Source organism: Ammospiza nelsoni, chromosome 6 (assembly GCF_027579445.1).
Source record: "Ammospiza nelsoni isolate bAmmNel1 chromosome 6, bAmmNel1.pri, whole genome shotgun sequence".
Classification (NCBI taxonomy): Eukaryota; Metazoa; Chordata; class Aves; order Passeriformes; family Passerellidae; genus Ammospiza; species Ammospiza nelsoni.
In genome coordinates this window covers 28,270,488-28,285,945 of record NC_080638.1, presented here as the reverse complement: position 1 = coordinate 28,285,945, position 15,458 = coordinate 28,270,488, and the positions used below count along the sequence as shown (strand labels likewise).

Sequence of the window (15,458 nt, the reverse complement as noted above, 5' to 3'; positions counted from 1 at the left end):
ATATTTCCTTTTAGATACGGTACTAGAGCATTTCCCCAACCAGCTGACAGAAACAGCAGAGTTCATGTGCCTGGCAGACACAGCGGGATACATCGACATTAGCTACCCACCACTCATGAGACCAGAGAGGAAAGTGGATGTTGTCCTGCACTTAAACTATTCTTCTGGATCGCAGACCTTGGTGTGAAAAAACACTCTCTTTTCTTTGATAAATAACTGCTGCCTTCTAGCCCTCCTTAATTCCTAAAGATTCAGAATAATTTATGTAGAATAAACTGATTCTGGGAGAAAAGTATCCTTGGTCTACAGCTCCCTGTGCAGACACTTGTAAGTGTCTTGCAAGTGATGCTCAGGTAAATGCCCTGAGAACAGAAGTAATATCAGATTTCTAAATATTTTATTTGAACTAACCCTCTAATAGCTAAATGCTATTTCCTAGACCTATGTGCGCCTGTGATCTCCATTTTGCTATCTAGATTTCACTCACATTGTTTATCTAGTTCTAGTTACCACCGCTGATGAACTCATTATGGTTGTGTTGTGTTGTTCATATAAAGTTAGCCACATGCCATATAATTAGAAATATTTTGTCCAGTTGCTTTTAGAACAGTAACTGGGTTTTTTTGTTGTTGTTCGAAGTTGTGGAAAAGAATCGTCCTTTGACAACATTTGCTCTTTCAGATACCATCTAATAATCTGGTCTATAATTCCTGTTACTAGATATGGATAAGACAGAAATTCTTAAGGACTAAAATTTTCATACATGCCAACCAGACTCAGGAAGCAAAATCCTACTTTCAAAAATTGATTACACACCTGCAAGATTAACCTTTTAGTTAAGATACTATTTGCTCCCAGATCACTGTTTGCTTACATCACTTTTCAGAACCATCCTAAGGCATCTAAGACAGGGTTTTTTAAATACTTTATGCCAAGTCAAGAAAAAAATTGTGATTTTGCATTTAAAAACTGTACTATTTCAGATTCTTGCCCATGCTACTTGTTTCAGGATCTTCTCCAGACAAGGCATCTTTCTGTATCCTAAGCTGCTAGGCCACCCTTCCCATAGTCACAGACATTTTACCTATCCTCTAGAGATAAAGGCTAATGAGGAGAAGGAGAAGGTAGAACACCAATCAGGAGTGCAAGTTGGAGGCTGAGTATTGAATTGTTCTGTTAATAGTACTTAATATCTCATGTAGGAGAGAAGAAATATTGACAGCAAACCCTGCTCCCAAATCTTTGTGGAGGTCTTTTGATGGATGCATTAGGAAAAGTGGTAGAGTGTGACAGAACTTCTGACTTTTCTTCTTTTCTGTCTGAATTCAGCCTTTGGAAGAAGCCTCCAAATACTTTCAAAAGCAGGGAATCCCATTTCCCAAAATCCAAATGAGTGAACAAGAAAAGAAAAATCTAAAGGAGTGCTATATCTTTGAAGACACAGAGACCCCAGAGGCACCAACTGTGGTGTTTTTCCCGCTGGTGAATGACTCCTTCAGAAAATACAAAGAGCCTGGTAAGCCATGGGATGGCTCTCCCACCACCTGGCAGCCCTTTGGCTGTGGAATGGGAGACATGGTGTAGCATGGTCTCCTCCCGCCCCTGCTGTGCCTCCCGTGGGAGAGAAATGCAGATTCCAAGGGAGCAAGGAGAAATGTTGTGCCTCCCTGGAAAGTAGGAGGTGGAACCATATCTCTACCCCACTGATGATGTTTCTTTATTTGTCAGGTGTGGAGCGCAGCCCTGCTGAGATGGCTCAGGGCAATGTGGATGTTTCCACCATTTTTTCCCCCTACTGCTTAAACAGCTTTACCTACACAGGGGAGGTGTTTGACAAGCTGATAGAACTGACCAGCTACAACATTCAGAACAACCAACATCTGATCCTTCAGGCGTTGAATTCAGCCATACAGCAGAAACGACAGCACAAAAAATAAACACTCGCATGAGTTTCAGAAAGATATCTGCATGATTTTGGTTTTTTTATTCTTCTCTGGAGAAGAATCAAGAGTTGTCTTCAAATGAGCATAGTAGACTTTGGAAAGTAAAGACTTGTCTCAGGCTGTGGTTCCTCTCTACTATATGGTGATCTTAAATCAACCAATCAAACAAAATAATGTTTAGACTTGTGCTTTATTTATGTTGGATTTCACTGCCAGTGAACTTTTTTTCATGCATATACATGTATATGCAGTAAATTGAAGGTCAGAAGACATTGGATTTATTGAAAAGTTTTTGAAATGCATTAATCTGGGACAGCAGCACAAATGCTTTCAAAATTTGTTATACTAATAGAAATTGTATGTGAAGACAAATGAGCTATGGATATTTAATTTATTCCAAATCTAGTACAACAGAAAAATACGTGATAAATGTGGACAATTTCAAAGAACATGAAAACTGTCTATTCCTACAATGTCAGCAAGGAATTTTTGCTAGAAATAACACACCAAGCTAAACATAATAGATAATCTGGGACTTCACATGAAAAATACACATTTTCTATACTTTTGAATTTAAAAGTTTTATTATACCAGCAGTACTTATTTTTTGAAAATCTCTTGGAAACTACTGTTTCAAGCCATAATGTGAGTCAGGATCAGCTCTTCCAGTGCAGGTATAACTATCTAATCCACAGCTCAACTTTCCACTGACCTTTCATGGTATTTAGATGATCCAGCTCAGTATCCACATCCTGTTAATTTCAGCGGTTTTCACAGTATTTCTTGTTATTATGAGATGCTGTGAGAATTAAAACATCAAAAACAGAGACAGGTTTTGTGGTCAGAAGGCAAGCTAAGTACTTTACACTGATATCCATGGGTAATTCATGGGTAATCACATGACTTTGTCAGTCCCTGCCTGTCTAAAAGCAAGTTAGGATATATGTAACTACTATAAATTGCGCAAGGTAATTTGTTGAAACTGCTTATTTTTCAGATGAAGACCAAAATAATTGCTTTAGGAAGAATTTTAATAAGACAAGTACAATGTAAACCTCTTTCATTGCAACAAAGATACTAATCTAAAATAAAAAGATATAATGCTTCAGTCAGTATCGGTTGCCCTTAATTACTTCAAATTTAAATAAAATGCAGCAGCTTGTCTGTGCTGAAGTAACATGTATTGGCAAACACAGAGCTATGAATAATGTATCATAGCAAAAATAGAAAATAATTTTTAATTCAGAATGAAATATGAACTTCTAAAAGGCTAAAAAATTCTCTTCCTTCTTGCTATCATGACCTCTCTTCCTTCAATCATTCCTTTATGCCTTGTCTTCCTCTTATCTTTTGCTGTCCTTGGTCTCCCATGCTCACCTCTGATGACCTCAGCCCCCTTAGGGGTGCTGTGTCCTTACCCCAGCTGCTTTCCCAGGCCCTCACACCTTCATCCAATTTGCAGCCTGGGTTCAAACCTCCGGTGTGCTGAAATGGCTGTTTACTTGTTGGTGCTCATCAAGGGCTCCCCTCTTTGTGATCTCTGTTGCTGAGTCACCTGGTCCCTCCTGGCATTGCCTTTCCTCTGTCCCAGCTCTACTTCCCTCCCAGGCTTCCCTGGTTATCATTATGACAACCCCATTTGGAGTGACACATGTGTTTGCTACTTCTCCCAACTGCTCATCTTACAGCTGAGGTTTCAGGCACCTTCAAGAGCGGCAAATGGAGTTTCTACCCCTGCCATCCAAGTCTTTGATGACACCAAATTTCAAGAAGCCTGCTTCTCTCTTCCTGTTCCTGCCTTTAACTATACCCCTTTGCTTCCCTTGATGTTCTCTGGTTTGCTGGTTTAACAGAGTTTACTGAGAGTAAACTCCATTTACTCTCAGTGTGCCACTGAGGTGTTCTCTGCTGAACCTGCCAGGGTGTTTGTTCCACCTTCCAGGAGAACACCTGCAGAAGATCCTTGCCAATTGTCCTTGCAGGCCAGCAGGGAAGTTTTGTGTGGCTTTGTCTGCTGGCATTGTTTTGTTCTGGTTCAGCATTTAATGGGCTATGTTTCCTATGCTCTGACTCTGAGTTGTACTGAAGCATTTCAGGAATGTAGGTAACAGCTGCAGATGTGGGCATTTAAAAACGCTTTTTGGTTTTACAGGTTGGGAGTGTCCCTTTTTACAGGAAAGAGGAGTGACTTCATGGAATTATCCATTTGAGGAAGAAAACTAACTAGAGGGGAGAGAAGCACTGCAAAAATCTAGGCCCATGCTGTATCATGGTGTTAATACCAGCAAGCAGTTCACTTGATTTTTCCTAAATGTTTTGAAAGATAGAGCTCTTGGTTCATGTGGTAATAGGAGCTACAAACACTAACATGATGACCTCCTTAGTTGTAATTAATATGTTTTGAATCTTTTCTGTGTCTGTCTTTTCATTCTTACCTATTCATTATCTATAGTCAGTGAAGGGATTAGCATGCAATTGCAGCTGTGCCACAGCCCTTCTGATTATCACAAAGGTGCATGAAGAACTGGGCAGCTCAGTGAGGTGACTCAGACCACAGGAACCTAAGGAAAGCAGCAGTGGGATTCTTTAACTCCTCAGCAGGCAGGTGAGAACTTGGGCAGTCCTACTGGGTGAGTGCCACTGGAGAAATAGGAGCTGATGGGATGGTTGGCAGCAGCATTTTGTCTTGTTCTATAGTGCAAGGAGTGACCAAACAAGAGGTTATTGCAAACATTCTGAGTGAAATGAACTAGTCATTCGTGAGACTACAGGTTGCACCACGTGAGTGATGGGAAATGTGTTTGCTGCAGCAGACATAGGAGAATGTGGGTGGTTGAACAGCAGTCCTGTCTTAGAAACCCTGTGCTAAAACCTGCTCACATGTACAGCTCTGCTGTCCATGTGCAATATCCCACTGTCTTGCTAGAGTGATAACACTGCAGAGGAGGCCATCAGGGCCTTATTTCCTCATGTCCTGGTCATGGTATACTGGTCAACAGTTAAAATGGCTGAGAGTTCTGTGTTATTCATGCCACTGCAGCTTTGTACCTTTGAATTCCTCCTGAAAATCTCTCCCTTGTAGGGTTCCTGCTGGAGCCCAGCACTCCTACAGTCTTCATAAAGTACTTCAGCACTTCTCCCACACCTCCAGTTCATGATATCAAAACTCTGCAATGTGACATCTTGTCACGTCTCATGTTTTCTCCTCCTTGGGTCCTGAGGTGATCTTTGCACTCCCTCCAACCCACTATCATTTATCTCCTTTTCTCCACGCAGCCTGGACATTTCATCCAGATGTCACAGCCTGATATCAGCTACCTTAATTCTTGTAGTATTCATGCTTGTTCCAAATATGGCCAAACCTCCATCATTCTAACCTGAAGCTTCAGGAGAAACAATTACAGTACAGAGGAGATATGAGACAAAAGGGAAAGATTAAGAATGATTAAGTAAGATTAAGATAGTATAAGATGTGAGGAGGGAGAAAGAAGAAAAACAAATTATAATAACTGAGAAAAAGTGAAAAATTACATTTTAGCTATGAGGTATTGAGATGGAAAAAGAAAGAAAACATACTTTGTAATCCAAAAAGTCAAAGAAAATACGTCAGGAAATAGAAAGAGGAAAAGAAAGAGGAAATCAGGAACTAGAAGGTGGTAGACAAAAACAGAGATAAAAGTATATCACTCGTCTCTTTTTTTCAAAGCTGGTCCTTTAAAAAAAGAGCAACTAAAAATCTCTAATCTAGAAAATTTCATGGCACTAAATCTTACTGCTGAGGTTCTGACCATGGTTCTGACCATCTGGGCTTACTTGATATGCACACTGTGAGTACTTCCTAACTCCCAGCTCTCTTTTATTTTTTCTGCCCTTAAACACTGGGAAAAGATGGTTCCTTGGCCCCTAGCAGTCTAACTTTTTCTGCAACTACTGCTTATTGCAGCCTTCTCTCTTCCAGCTAATAATCTGTTTATTAATTTTCTCCCTTCCTATTTCTTTTCTTCTGCTGAGGAAATTGAGCATCCTTTGTGACTATCAGATAAGGAGCTGCAAGTTTCTACATACATTAATATGTACTTTTAAATCTTGAGCAAGTTGTTTCTTCAATTTTGCAATTTCCGCTATTCAGCTGGATGACAGCCAGTCTTAAAAGCAACTCATGCTCCAAACTCCTCCTTGAGCTGCATTTCTCTTAACTTAATATCTACTTTGTTAATATAGACTATAAATTCGTTTTGACATTTAACAGGTTGTCTGATAGCCTAGAATTTGTTGAAGATTAAATGCTTTGGTCCCATATACAAAAAATAATTCAGAAAATCCTTCACAGATGTTTAACAAACACCTTTTCTAGTCACTCATATTCTCTAGTGCATGATTTCTGCTGGTGCAGGAGTTGATGGCCTGTAACCCACTGCTGGGTTTGGGCACAGGGAGGAAGAATTGTGCTCATCATACTGCACTTGTGCTGGTTTTCAGCTCATGGGGATATGATAAACTTGCATGTAGTCTGCAGAAATGTGGAGAATGAGCAGTGATTCAAAACCTTTGGGAACTGCTCTCATAGAGTTGAAGTCCTGGGAAACTTTCTCCAAGTACAGAAAAACATCCCAAAGTGAGAGAATTCCAGGCACAGAGGACTTTCTCGCTTTACAAGTAACCACTGAGGACTCTGCATTTGAAACATGCATAAAATCTGAGAGAGATAAAACAGAGTATAAATTTACACTTCAATTAGGCAGCTCAAAAACTGGTATGGTTAAGTTTTGGGCTTTATCCAATGCATCAGTAACTGTAATACGAAAGAAAAGTACACAGGTGTTTAACTGTGAGTGCAGAGATGCACAAAATCACTAATGATGGTAGCCTCCCTACTGGGAAAGGAATACCTCTCAGTATCAGTGGTTTGTTCTAGTTAGATATGCTAGATGCATACAAATGCTGATGCATCTATGCAATGGATACATACTTTTCTCTGTTATGAGCTTAACAATAATACATTCTAGTACTTTTTAGTTTAAAATTTGTTTCCAGAAGATTAATTTTTACCTGTTGCAGGGGTAAGATAACAAACAGCCCCTGTCTCCCATGAGTTTTCTCTTCTGCTCCAAATCTCCTTCCTTCACTAACTGCACAAGTGATGGCCTAATACACCACCACTCTCCTGCAGGAAGAGCACGCAGCTGAGCCAGAACTCCCATCTGACTCTGCTCTCCAGTGCTGGTTTTTTGCATAGAAGTATTTTTATGTCTGAGAGTAGTGAGGTGGTCACAGCCAGTCCTGGTTGTGCTTCTGCCTGGTTAGAATAATCTCAGGCTCATTTTGCCTGGCCTGTTTGAGGCTAGGCAAGCATATATTGTTGCAAGGCATTTAGGAGGGCACTGGCTGTTTGTGGTTTTGGTCCAGTCCAAGACTCTGATTAAAAGGAATTGCAAAGCTACATTCAAACTAGTTGAAAATTTTGTCATGTAGATCCATTTCTCCACAGCTTGTCTCTGCAATGAGATGTAATACAGGTTCCTTTGCCAGGTGAGTGATGCTTCTACAAACTGCATTGCAGGGTGAGTAAGAAACCTAAGCAGTGGAGGAAGTACAAGGTTGTGCTGCTTTTGGCACATTGTGTGATAAACAGATAAGACTCTGATATCACTATGCTAAAGGAGTAGTGTGCAATTTGCTGCCAGGGCAGCTACATTTAGATCTTTGAAACAGGTGGGTTATTTTCCTTCATCTATCCTTAAATTACTGAAATATGCAATGTAAACACATGAAATATTTCCACTTGAAGCATCTGCTTTTCATTCTCCAAGTTGAAAACCATCCAGCTTTGAACATTCAGATTTTAAATGAGATGGCACTAATTCAGTTGTTAATGAGAACCTTGCAGTTTTCTCTCTTTATGTTGCTCCCTGTGGAGTGACTCAGATGGGAGCAGAGTACCTTGATTTAGCTGAAGGTTGTCCAGATTATTATAGATAGCCAAGTGTGCCTGTAATGGAGAATTCACTCTGCAGACATGGAAGTCTGTAAATAGGATCCATCCTTCTTGTCCACAGGCTTTCTTGAGGACAGAGAATCTCAGCTTTCTTAAGATTCACCAACTTTAGAGGCATTTCTATCACTTATCCTCAGTTATGCTAATGGTTCTCTGAACTAACCAGCCTTGGGAAAGTTGTGCTCTAATGAGAAGCATCCTGGTATTTTTAGTATCACATAGCAGGTTCTCCAAGGTCAACCAGGTCTTCTTTTCTGACCAGTTTTAAAGGAAAAAACCCCAAAACAACAAAAAAACAAACCAAACGAAAAACCACCAAAACAAGAACAACAAAAAAACCCCAAACAAACAAAAAACAACAAGCATTAAAAAAAAAAAAAAACCCTGAAGACTGTTGTTCTCTAAATTAAGCTGCAAAAGGAGTTCTCCAGGATGCAGCTCCGAGTGTCTGTGACCTGAGGCCAAAAGATGCTCTTGTATTTCCAGTGTGGCCAGAGCTACTTTTCATGCTGGGAATGCAGATGCTATGACAAAGCCTACTGTTACTGGGGCTTCTAGTTTGTTATTCATTTGTTTTTCTGTGTTGAAGATGGTAATTTCCATTGGGTAAGCCTGGAGATGTTCAGCTGCTCTTTTGTTCATGTTCTTTGGTTGAACAAATCTCTGTAAAATAAAAGTGATAAAACTGAACCACTGGATCCTATATTGCATTCATCTTGGGATGAGTTTCCCACAGTTGACATTTAAAGTTCAACTGCCTTTCTGTGGAAAATGTATAAAAGCATAACTCTTACCTGCTTTGCTCAGCTATTAGATATTTCCTCGTGCCTTTTTTGCTATATTTAAGGAACTGCTGGGTGCAGCAGTGGTCCTGGGTCATGCCTGGAGCCATAGCACTGACTTCAAGACCTCTGCTACCCCCTGGAAGTGTCTGTCCTTCTCCCCTGCTGTCCTGTCACACCCTGGTCCTGCTGCTCTTAGCCTGTCAATCACCTCCTCCACTTTCAGCTCACCTCTGCAAAATGAAGCCCCAGCCCTGCACCCACACCACGGCCTCTCTCCCCTGGGAATAGGGAACAGGAGCAGCCCAGGAGGAGCTGGGAGCTGCATGCCCATGCAGTGATCTGGGGATGGCCATGTCCAGGGCTCTGCCCCTCTGCAGGCGCTGGGCTCAGGTCCTCCCACCTGTGGGGAGACATTCACCAAAGTGTACAGGGCTGTGCCAGCATGCAGGGAAGTCACTGCCAGTTATTCAGATGCACAGGCCTTTTTCAGGGTCCAGTTCCCCCACAGGAGCTGTCCTTGCTCAGGGCAGGGGTTTGAAGGAGCAGGCCTCGGTGGCAGCACCTCCACACACAGAGAAGGGTGGCAGCAGGGCAGGACCCGTGGGGCAGGTGCAGGCTGGGAGAGGTTCCCAGCCAGAGGAAGGCACCACATTCCTTTTGGCTTTGGTGCTGGTGCTGCAAGGTCCTTCCCTGGAGCACTGTACCCTTGGTGCTCCACTGCCTTCACAGTGGGAGGGCAGTCCTTTACTTAGATGAGATGGGTGGAGCCTCGGGTAATTTTATAAAATAACAAGTCATTGACTCCCACAGGAGTACATCCTGCAAACATGTCTTGGGAAGTGCTGTCAGTGGAGGTACCAGAAGCAGATACTGAAAACATGTCTCTAGAACCACTGCCCACAGAGGTGCCAGGAGTAAATCCTGAAAATGTGTCTCTAGAGCTGCTGCCCACAGAGGTGCCAGGAGCAGAGCCTGAAAATATATCTCTGGAATTGCTGCCTGTGGAGGTGCCAGCAGTAGATCCTGAAAACATGTCTAAAGGCTTCCAGCCCATGGAGGAGCCAGGACTATATCCTGAAAAGATGTCTAAAGGATTCTTGACCATGGAGGAGCCAGGACTATATACTGAAAACATGTCTAAAGGCTTCCAGCCCCTGGAGGAGCCAGGATTATATCCTGAAAGCATGTCTAAAGGATGCCTGCCCATGGAGGAGCCAGGACTATATCCTGAAAGCATGTCTAAAGGATGCCTGCCCATGGAGGAGCCAGGACTATATCCTGAAAGCATGTCTAAAGGATGCCTGCCCATGGAGGAGCCAGGCCTATATCCTGAAAGCATGTCTAAAGGATGCCTGCCCATGGAGGAGCCAGGACTATATCCTGAAAGCATGTCTAAAGGATGCCTGCCCATGGAGGAGCCAGGACTATATCCTGAAAGCATGTCTAAAGGATGCCTGCCCATGGAGGAGCCAGGACTATATCCTGAAAGCATGTCTAAAGGATGCCTGCCCATGGAGGAGCCAGAAGTATATTCTGCAAATATGACTCAAGAATTGCAGCCCATGGAGTTGCCAGAAGAACTCTTCTACATGAATAGGAAGACCATGATACCATCAAATGCACTAGAGGTAAGAAAATAGCTTTAAAATTTCACTTAATGTCCTCTGCATTTGACAGAAAACAAAGTCCTGCTTTGTGAGTGTGTTTGTATTCAAGCTAGTGTGCAAATTTGCTGTCTGATGGGACTATACAGCACTTCCTCTGCCTGAAGGAGTTTAAGGTAAAATTTTCTCTTCAAGGCTGTCAGTGGAAAAACTCCTTCTGAATTCACTGAAGCCAAAGATCTTATCTTCATATACAAAATGAGAGAAGTCAGAGTAGTAGGGGACAAAATGATAAGAACGGGGAAAAAATGAACAGGGGAGAAACTTTCTTCAGGGGATTGAATTGTCAGCTGTTTTTTTTTTTGCAATTAAATGCCACTTTTATTAAAAATTTCATATTTCTATACAAATAGCAAGATTTTGGCATGTATAATAATGTGTGAAACCCATTTTTTTATTGTTGAAAATGCGTTAAGGACAGGATAGTGACCAGGAATAGAGAATTCAGTTTCACTTACACATTCCCTTTTTTGTTCTGAATTTTTAAAATTTTGCTTCCATTCCTTGCATTGTTTCAAGATTTGCATTTAGTTTTAAATTCAGTACATTATGCACTGTTCTATGTGCTCCCTGTCTGGATGAAGGCACATCACTGCAGGAAGAGCTTTTGACTTAGAAGCGGAACAGCTTCAACGTTTTTTTGTAGAAACTGTCCTTTAATGGTGCTCTATGAAGTGCTTCAAAAGGGGGCACCCTACACTGTAGAAGTATTTTGGAACTTCTCTTTCCTGAAAAAGATTGAAACATTAGATTTAAAATTTTGCAACTGCAGTGTATCACATTCTGTGTTCAAAATCACAGATGATGTTCTGGGGTATTTTAAACTGAGGTATAATATTGGTAAGAGCAGACTGCCAAAAGATCACATTCAAAACAAAAAGCAAAATCTTTTTTACTGGATAGAGACACCTTCTGGGTACCTTACAGCTGTGATGGTCTTCCTTCATTTTCTCATTGAAAGGGTACCCCTGACATGGATTTTGTGCCAGTGTGCAACAAAACGTGTGGTGGTTTGTTCATTAATGCGAGTGCGGTAACGCAGCTGGGTGTAACCAACAGCCCTTCTAATCGAGGTTTCATCATAAATTGTTGCAAGTAGAAATTAATTATCTATCCTGACAATGCTGCTGCTGTTGTTTTAACATTATCATTTATTGTTTCTTTCTTCCTTTCTTCAGGATGGAAACTCAGGCCTCGGTTCCTTGGGAGATGGTGAATGGCAAAAGAGGAACGACGACGGTACTGGGGCAGACCAAGGTGATTTCAAGGTATTAAGACCAAGATAATTTAGAACCAAAGATTGCGAAGGGTTTTGTTTTTCTCAAAGGGGGAGAAGGCTCAGGTGGCAGCAGGATAAAGAATGATGGCCACAGCTTGAGTGTTGCAAGGGAAAGGCCCCTAAATTTATTGCTTGAATAATTTTATTCCTCTTACGTTTATAATTTTCATAGAACATAGAATGGTTTGAGTTGGAAGGCCCCTTTAAAGGCCACCTTGCTCCAAATTCCTGCGATCAGCAGAGACACCTTCAAGTGGACCAGGTGGCTCAGTTTCCATAATTGTTTAATTCCTTGTTACATTTTCTTTGGAACAGGCTGAATATTTAGTATTTTAATGTCTCACTTTCTTGTACAAGAAATCCACTGGTGAGCTTTCTGTTCCACAATACTTTTTGTAAATTAAAGGGCCAGAAGTAACAGTGAGACCTTGCAGCTCTGCTGCAATGGGTTTGGTAGCACGATCTCCATCCTTGCAATTTATGAGGGAGTCCTGGATTATTGAACCCTGATCTTTCACGACTACTGCGCTCCATCAGGAAAGAAACTGTAGTGGGATTCTGTAAAAGGAGTGATGCTTGAATGTGCTAGGGCTATTTCTGGGGCATGAGTGCCCATCAAAGATTTATTTTTTGTTAGAAATTACTGGTTTTGATGGGAGTTTTCATTCTGGTATTGTGTGGTGAGTCTGGGCATTATTTCCTATCTGTCAATGGAGAAGTTTGAGTAATTCATATAACAATTTTGTCCCATGAAGTGTTTGCTTCTGAGGCAGATAATTCTGTGGAAATTTGCAGTGTAGTCTATGCCGACAAGTTCTACGGAAGCAAAATGAAACTGAAAAGTCTGAAAGTTGAAATCATACTGTGAACAGGCAGACAGGTGAGCTTTGTGATAAGCTGTGTAGTTCTGCTGCAGTTTGGATGCTCACAAATTTAAACAAATTCTTATTCATATTCACTGAATTTTTTGTTTTTTCACATGCACTCTTCAAAGTTTAGCTATTGTGTTTTCTCAGGATTATTACTAAAAAAAATAGTGGTGTTAAAAGATTATACTGTATTTTCACAGAATATATTATATAATAAGTCTAAAGTCTTTGTGGCATTTCATCTTGCAAATATTTAAGTTACAATGTCTCGTATCTCCAGCCTGGGAAGATACTAATATTCTGGACCATGTCTGGGATGAAGAATACTGTAGATAGTAAAAACAGGTGGAAAAAAATATTGATCAATTTTTGGTATAATATCTGTTCCTTGTAAGGGGTCAGGAACTTTAAAGCACAATGAGAGAAAGAAAAAAGATTTGAACTCCTGGGTTATAATTACTTAGGATAATTATACATATGACAAGTAACTTCTTGTCTCCATTTCTTAATCCCACATAGTGATGTGTTTGTTTTTCCATTGTGTGCTCAGGATACAGACTTAGATCAATGACATTTAAGAGTCATGAAATTTAAGGGGACAGATGTGACAGTAGCAGACCAAAAGAATCATTTGATATATCCATAACCGTCTTCTAGACCGCTAGATCACTGTCTCACACTGAAGGATTACTTTTTACATTATAAAATTACAAAATTCCTGACAATGCATTGGTGATGGACTGAGTTGTTTTTGCATGTGGTTACAGAGGACTCTTTTCAAATGTGTTCAGTTCCACACTTCAGCCTATGCACTTGTATGATCATTATTTGGCTACACCAACAATCATTCATTCATGTAAAGGATGCATATATATTTTTCTGTCCTCCTAATTTTTTCTCAAATATTAATTTTTCATCTCTGAAACTACCAGAAGACTTAAACATGAGGGCCTCTGCCTGCTCAGAGGGATTGTCTGTTAGAAACCTCTTGGCAGCATTTGCCAGCAACTGCATATATCTTTACACCAACGTGCTGATTTTTATCTGCATTAAGAAATCTGTATTATTTGGGCCTTGGCTGGTACTTAAGCCCATGCTACAGTAACAGGCAGAGCCAGCTCTGTTATTTCAGACATTAGTGTTTGTACTAAAATATTTAAGGATTGCAGCAGGTTTCTTATAATAATGCATGTGAAGGAAGGGGAGGGGAACAATTGGATGCATAGTTCTAAATTCACCATGAGCCATGTTTTAATAAGGCTAAGATGCATCATATCTCAGGTCAAGTCATACCTCATTTCCCCGCCAGACATGGGCTTCTTGTTCTTTCAGGGTTGTGCAGCTGGGACAGCTGCAGCCCTTAAACAGAAGAGGGACAGGTTAAGCTTTGACCCTTGTGCAAAACAGGAGCTCTGGTTCCTGTTGGGTTTTGGAAGCTGGAAGCAGCTCTTGAGATGATGGGAAGGGTGGGGAGCTGCCACACTGCAGAGCGAGATGTGACATCTGCTTCTGGTGCAGGTTGGGCTCGGTAATGTGAACAGGAGCTGAGGCAGGCAGGAGGGCTGGGGCCAGGCTCCTTGGCATGGACATGGACTGGACTCCCACAGGGGCCAGAGCCTGCTGTCAGGAGCAGCTTCAGCCCCAGGCTCAGCATCCACTGGAAAGGCAGGAGTCTGCTCCTGAGCCACCCCCAGCCCCACAGTGCCTGCAGCAGCATGGCTCCAGCAGAAGCTCTGCTCAGCTGCAGAAGCTGGTCTGAGCCCAGGTGCCTCCTCTGCCACCCTAAGTGTCGGTATGGGGTTGCCTAAAATACAGACTGCTGAAATTACACGTTCCAGCACTCTTCCCACTTCAAAAATGAACCTCGCAGAACCAAATGGGGCCACTTCTCATCAGCTCAAAACTTTGAAATATGGCTTGTCTAATCCATATTTGACAATATGCAAAAGTGCAAAACATCTGTACCTGAGATAGCCCTATAAATGCCCTTGAGAATTAGTAGTCAGAAAGAGAGATTTTCAGAGTGTGATGCATGTCCTGTGGTAATGTCTACCTTAGGATGAGAATCCAGAAATGTTAAACAGCTGTTAGACACAAACACTAATTTTACAGCTATCCGGAGTTAGGTGTAAAGAGTCTCAACCCTCAGATGCTTCATGCTCAGCCTAGTTTTTTTCTGTCATATTTGTTCTACTTAGGGAGGGCAGAGCACTGTAAAAGACACTGAGGTTTTTTTAATGAGTGGACTATCCTATTGCTCTGGATACATTTTTACATATGGAAATAATTTTGAACATTCAGTTGAACAGTTGGAGTTTTCAAATAGACCTATTTTTCAAAATCTGAAGGAGTCTGTCTGATTGTTAAACATGTGCAAACACTAAAAGGTGAAGGTAATATTAACAGGGCTATGTAATTAGCCTGAGTTATCAATCAAATAAAACATCTCTGCAGATTTATATAACAAGGAAGAGAAATAATAAATAATGCTTTTATTTATTAAATATAATTATACATGTCTGCATTTATGGGATCACTGTGCAGTGAGAGTATTCATCTTATGTTGATCAGTATTTGAAGCTTTTGTTTTTGGAAATGTCTTTCAAGCACAGTATAATGTGCATAGTCTCATTCCTCCGAAGTTTTCTGAGTACAATGATGGATATATGATGAGGAAGCAATCATCTGAAGCATACAATTCTTATGACCTTGCACATACCTGTCATGCTCCTTTGGATGTGGAAAAATTTTCCCTGCTGGAACCAGGGTTACTGTGGCTGTATGCCTGAAAGGGGCTTTTCCATCTGGGTGTTGGCATTTTAAATTCGTTGGTATCCAACCAAGACTTCTGCTACTCCTGATGAAAAGGTGGTCTGATCAGAAGAAGAAGAAATGTTACTAACAAAGCCCATGAAACACACAG

The 15,458-nt window shown here is 41.2% G+C and overlaps 2 protein-coding genes across 2 annotated transcripts in view; both read left to right on the top strand.

Moving 5' to 3' along the window:
• The window catches only part of LOC132074527 (cytosolic phospholipase A2 epsilon-like), a 33,735-nt gene extending 30,787 nt beyond the window's left edge, over positions 1-2,948 (top strand). Inside the window, exons 18-20 of the mRNA XM_059474390.1 lie at positions 15-181; positions 1,330-1,516; positions 1,729-2,948. Coding sequence (XP_059330373.1) covers positions 15-181; positions 1,330-1,516; positions 1,729-1,937 — 563 coding nt within the window. The 3' untranslated portion in view covers positions 1,938-2,948. The remainder of the gene's footprint in view (positions 1-14; positions 182-1,329; positions 1,517-1,728) is intronic.
• Positions 2,949-9,550: 6,602 nt separating this feature from the next.
• Positions 9,551-15,458, top strand: part of LOC132074851 (uncharacterized) — a 52,777-nt gene continuing 46,869 nt past the window's right edge. The window contains 2 exon segments of the mRNA XM_059474889.1: positions 9,551-10,351; positions 11,566-11,655. Of these exon segments, the coding sequence (XP_059330872.1) occupies positions 9,551-10,351; positions 11,566-11,655 (891 nt within the window).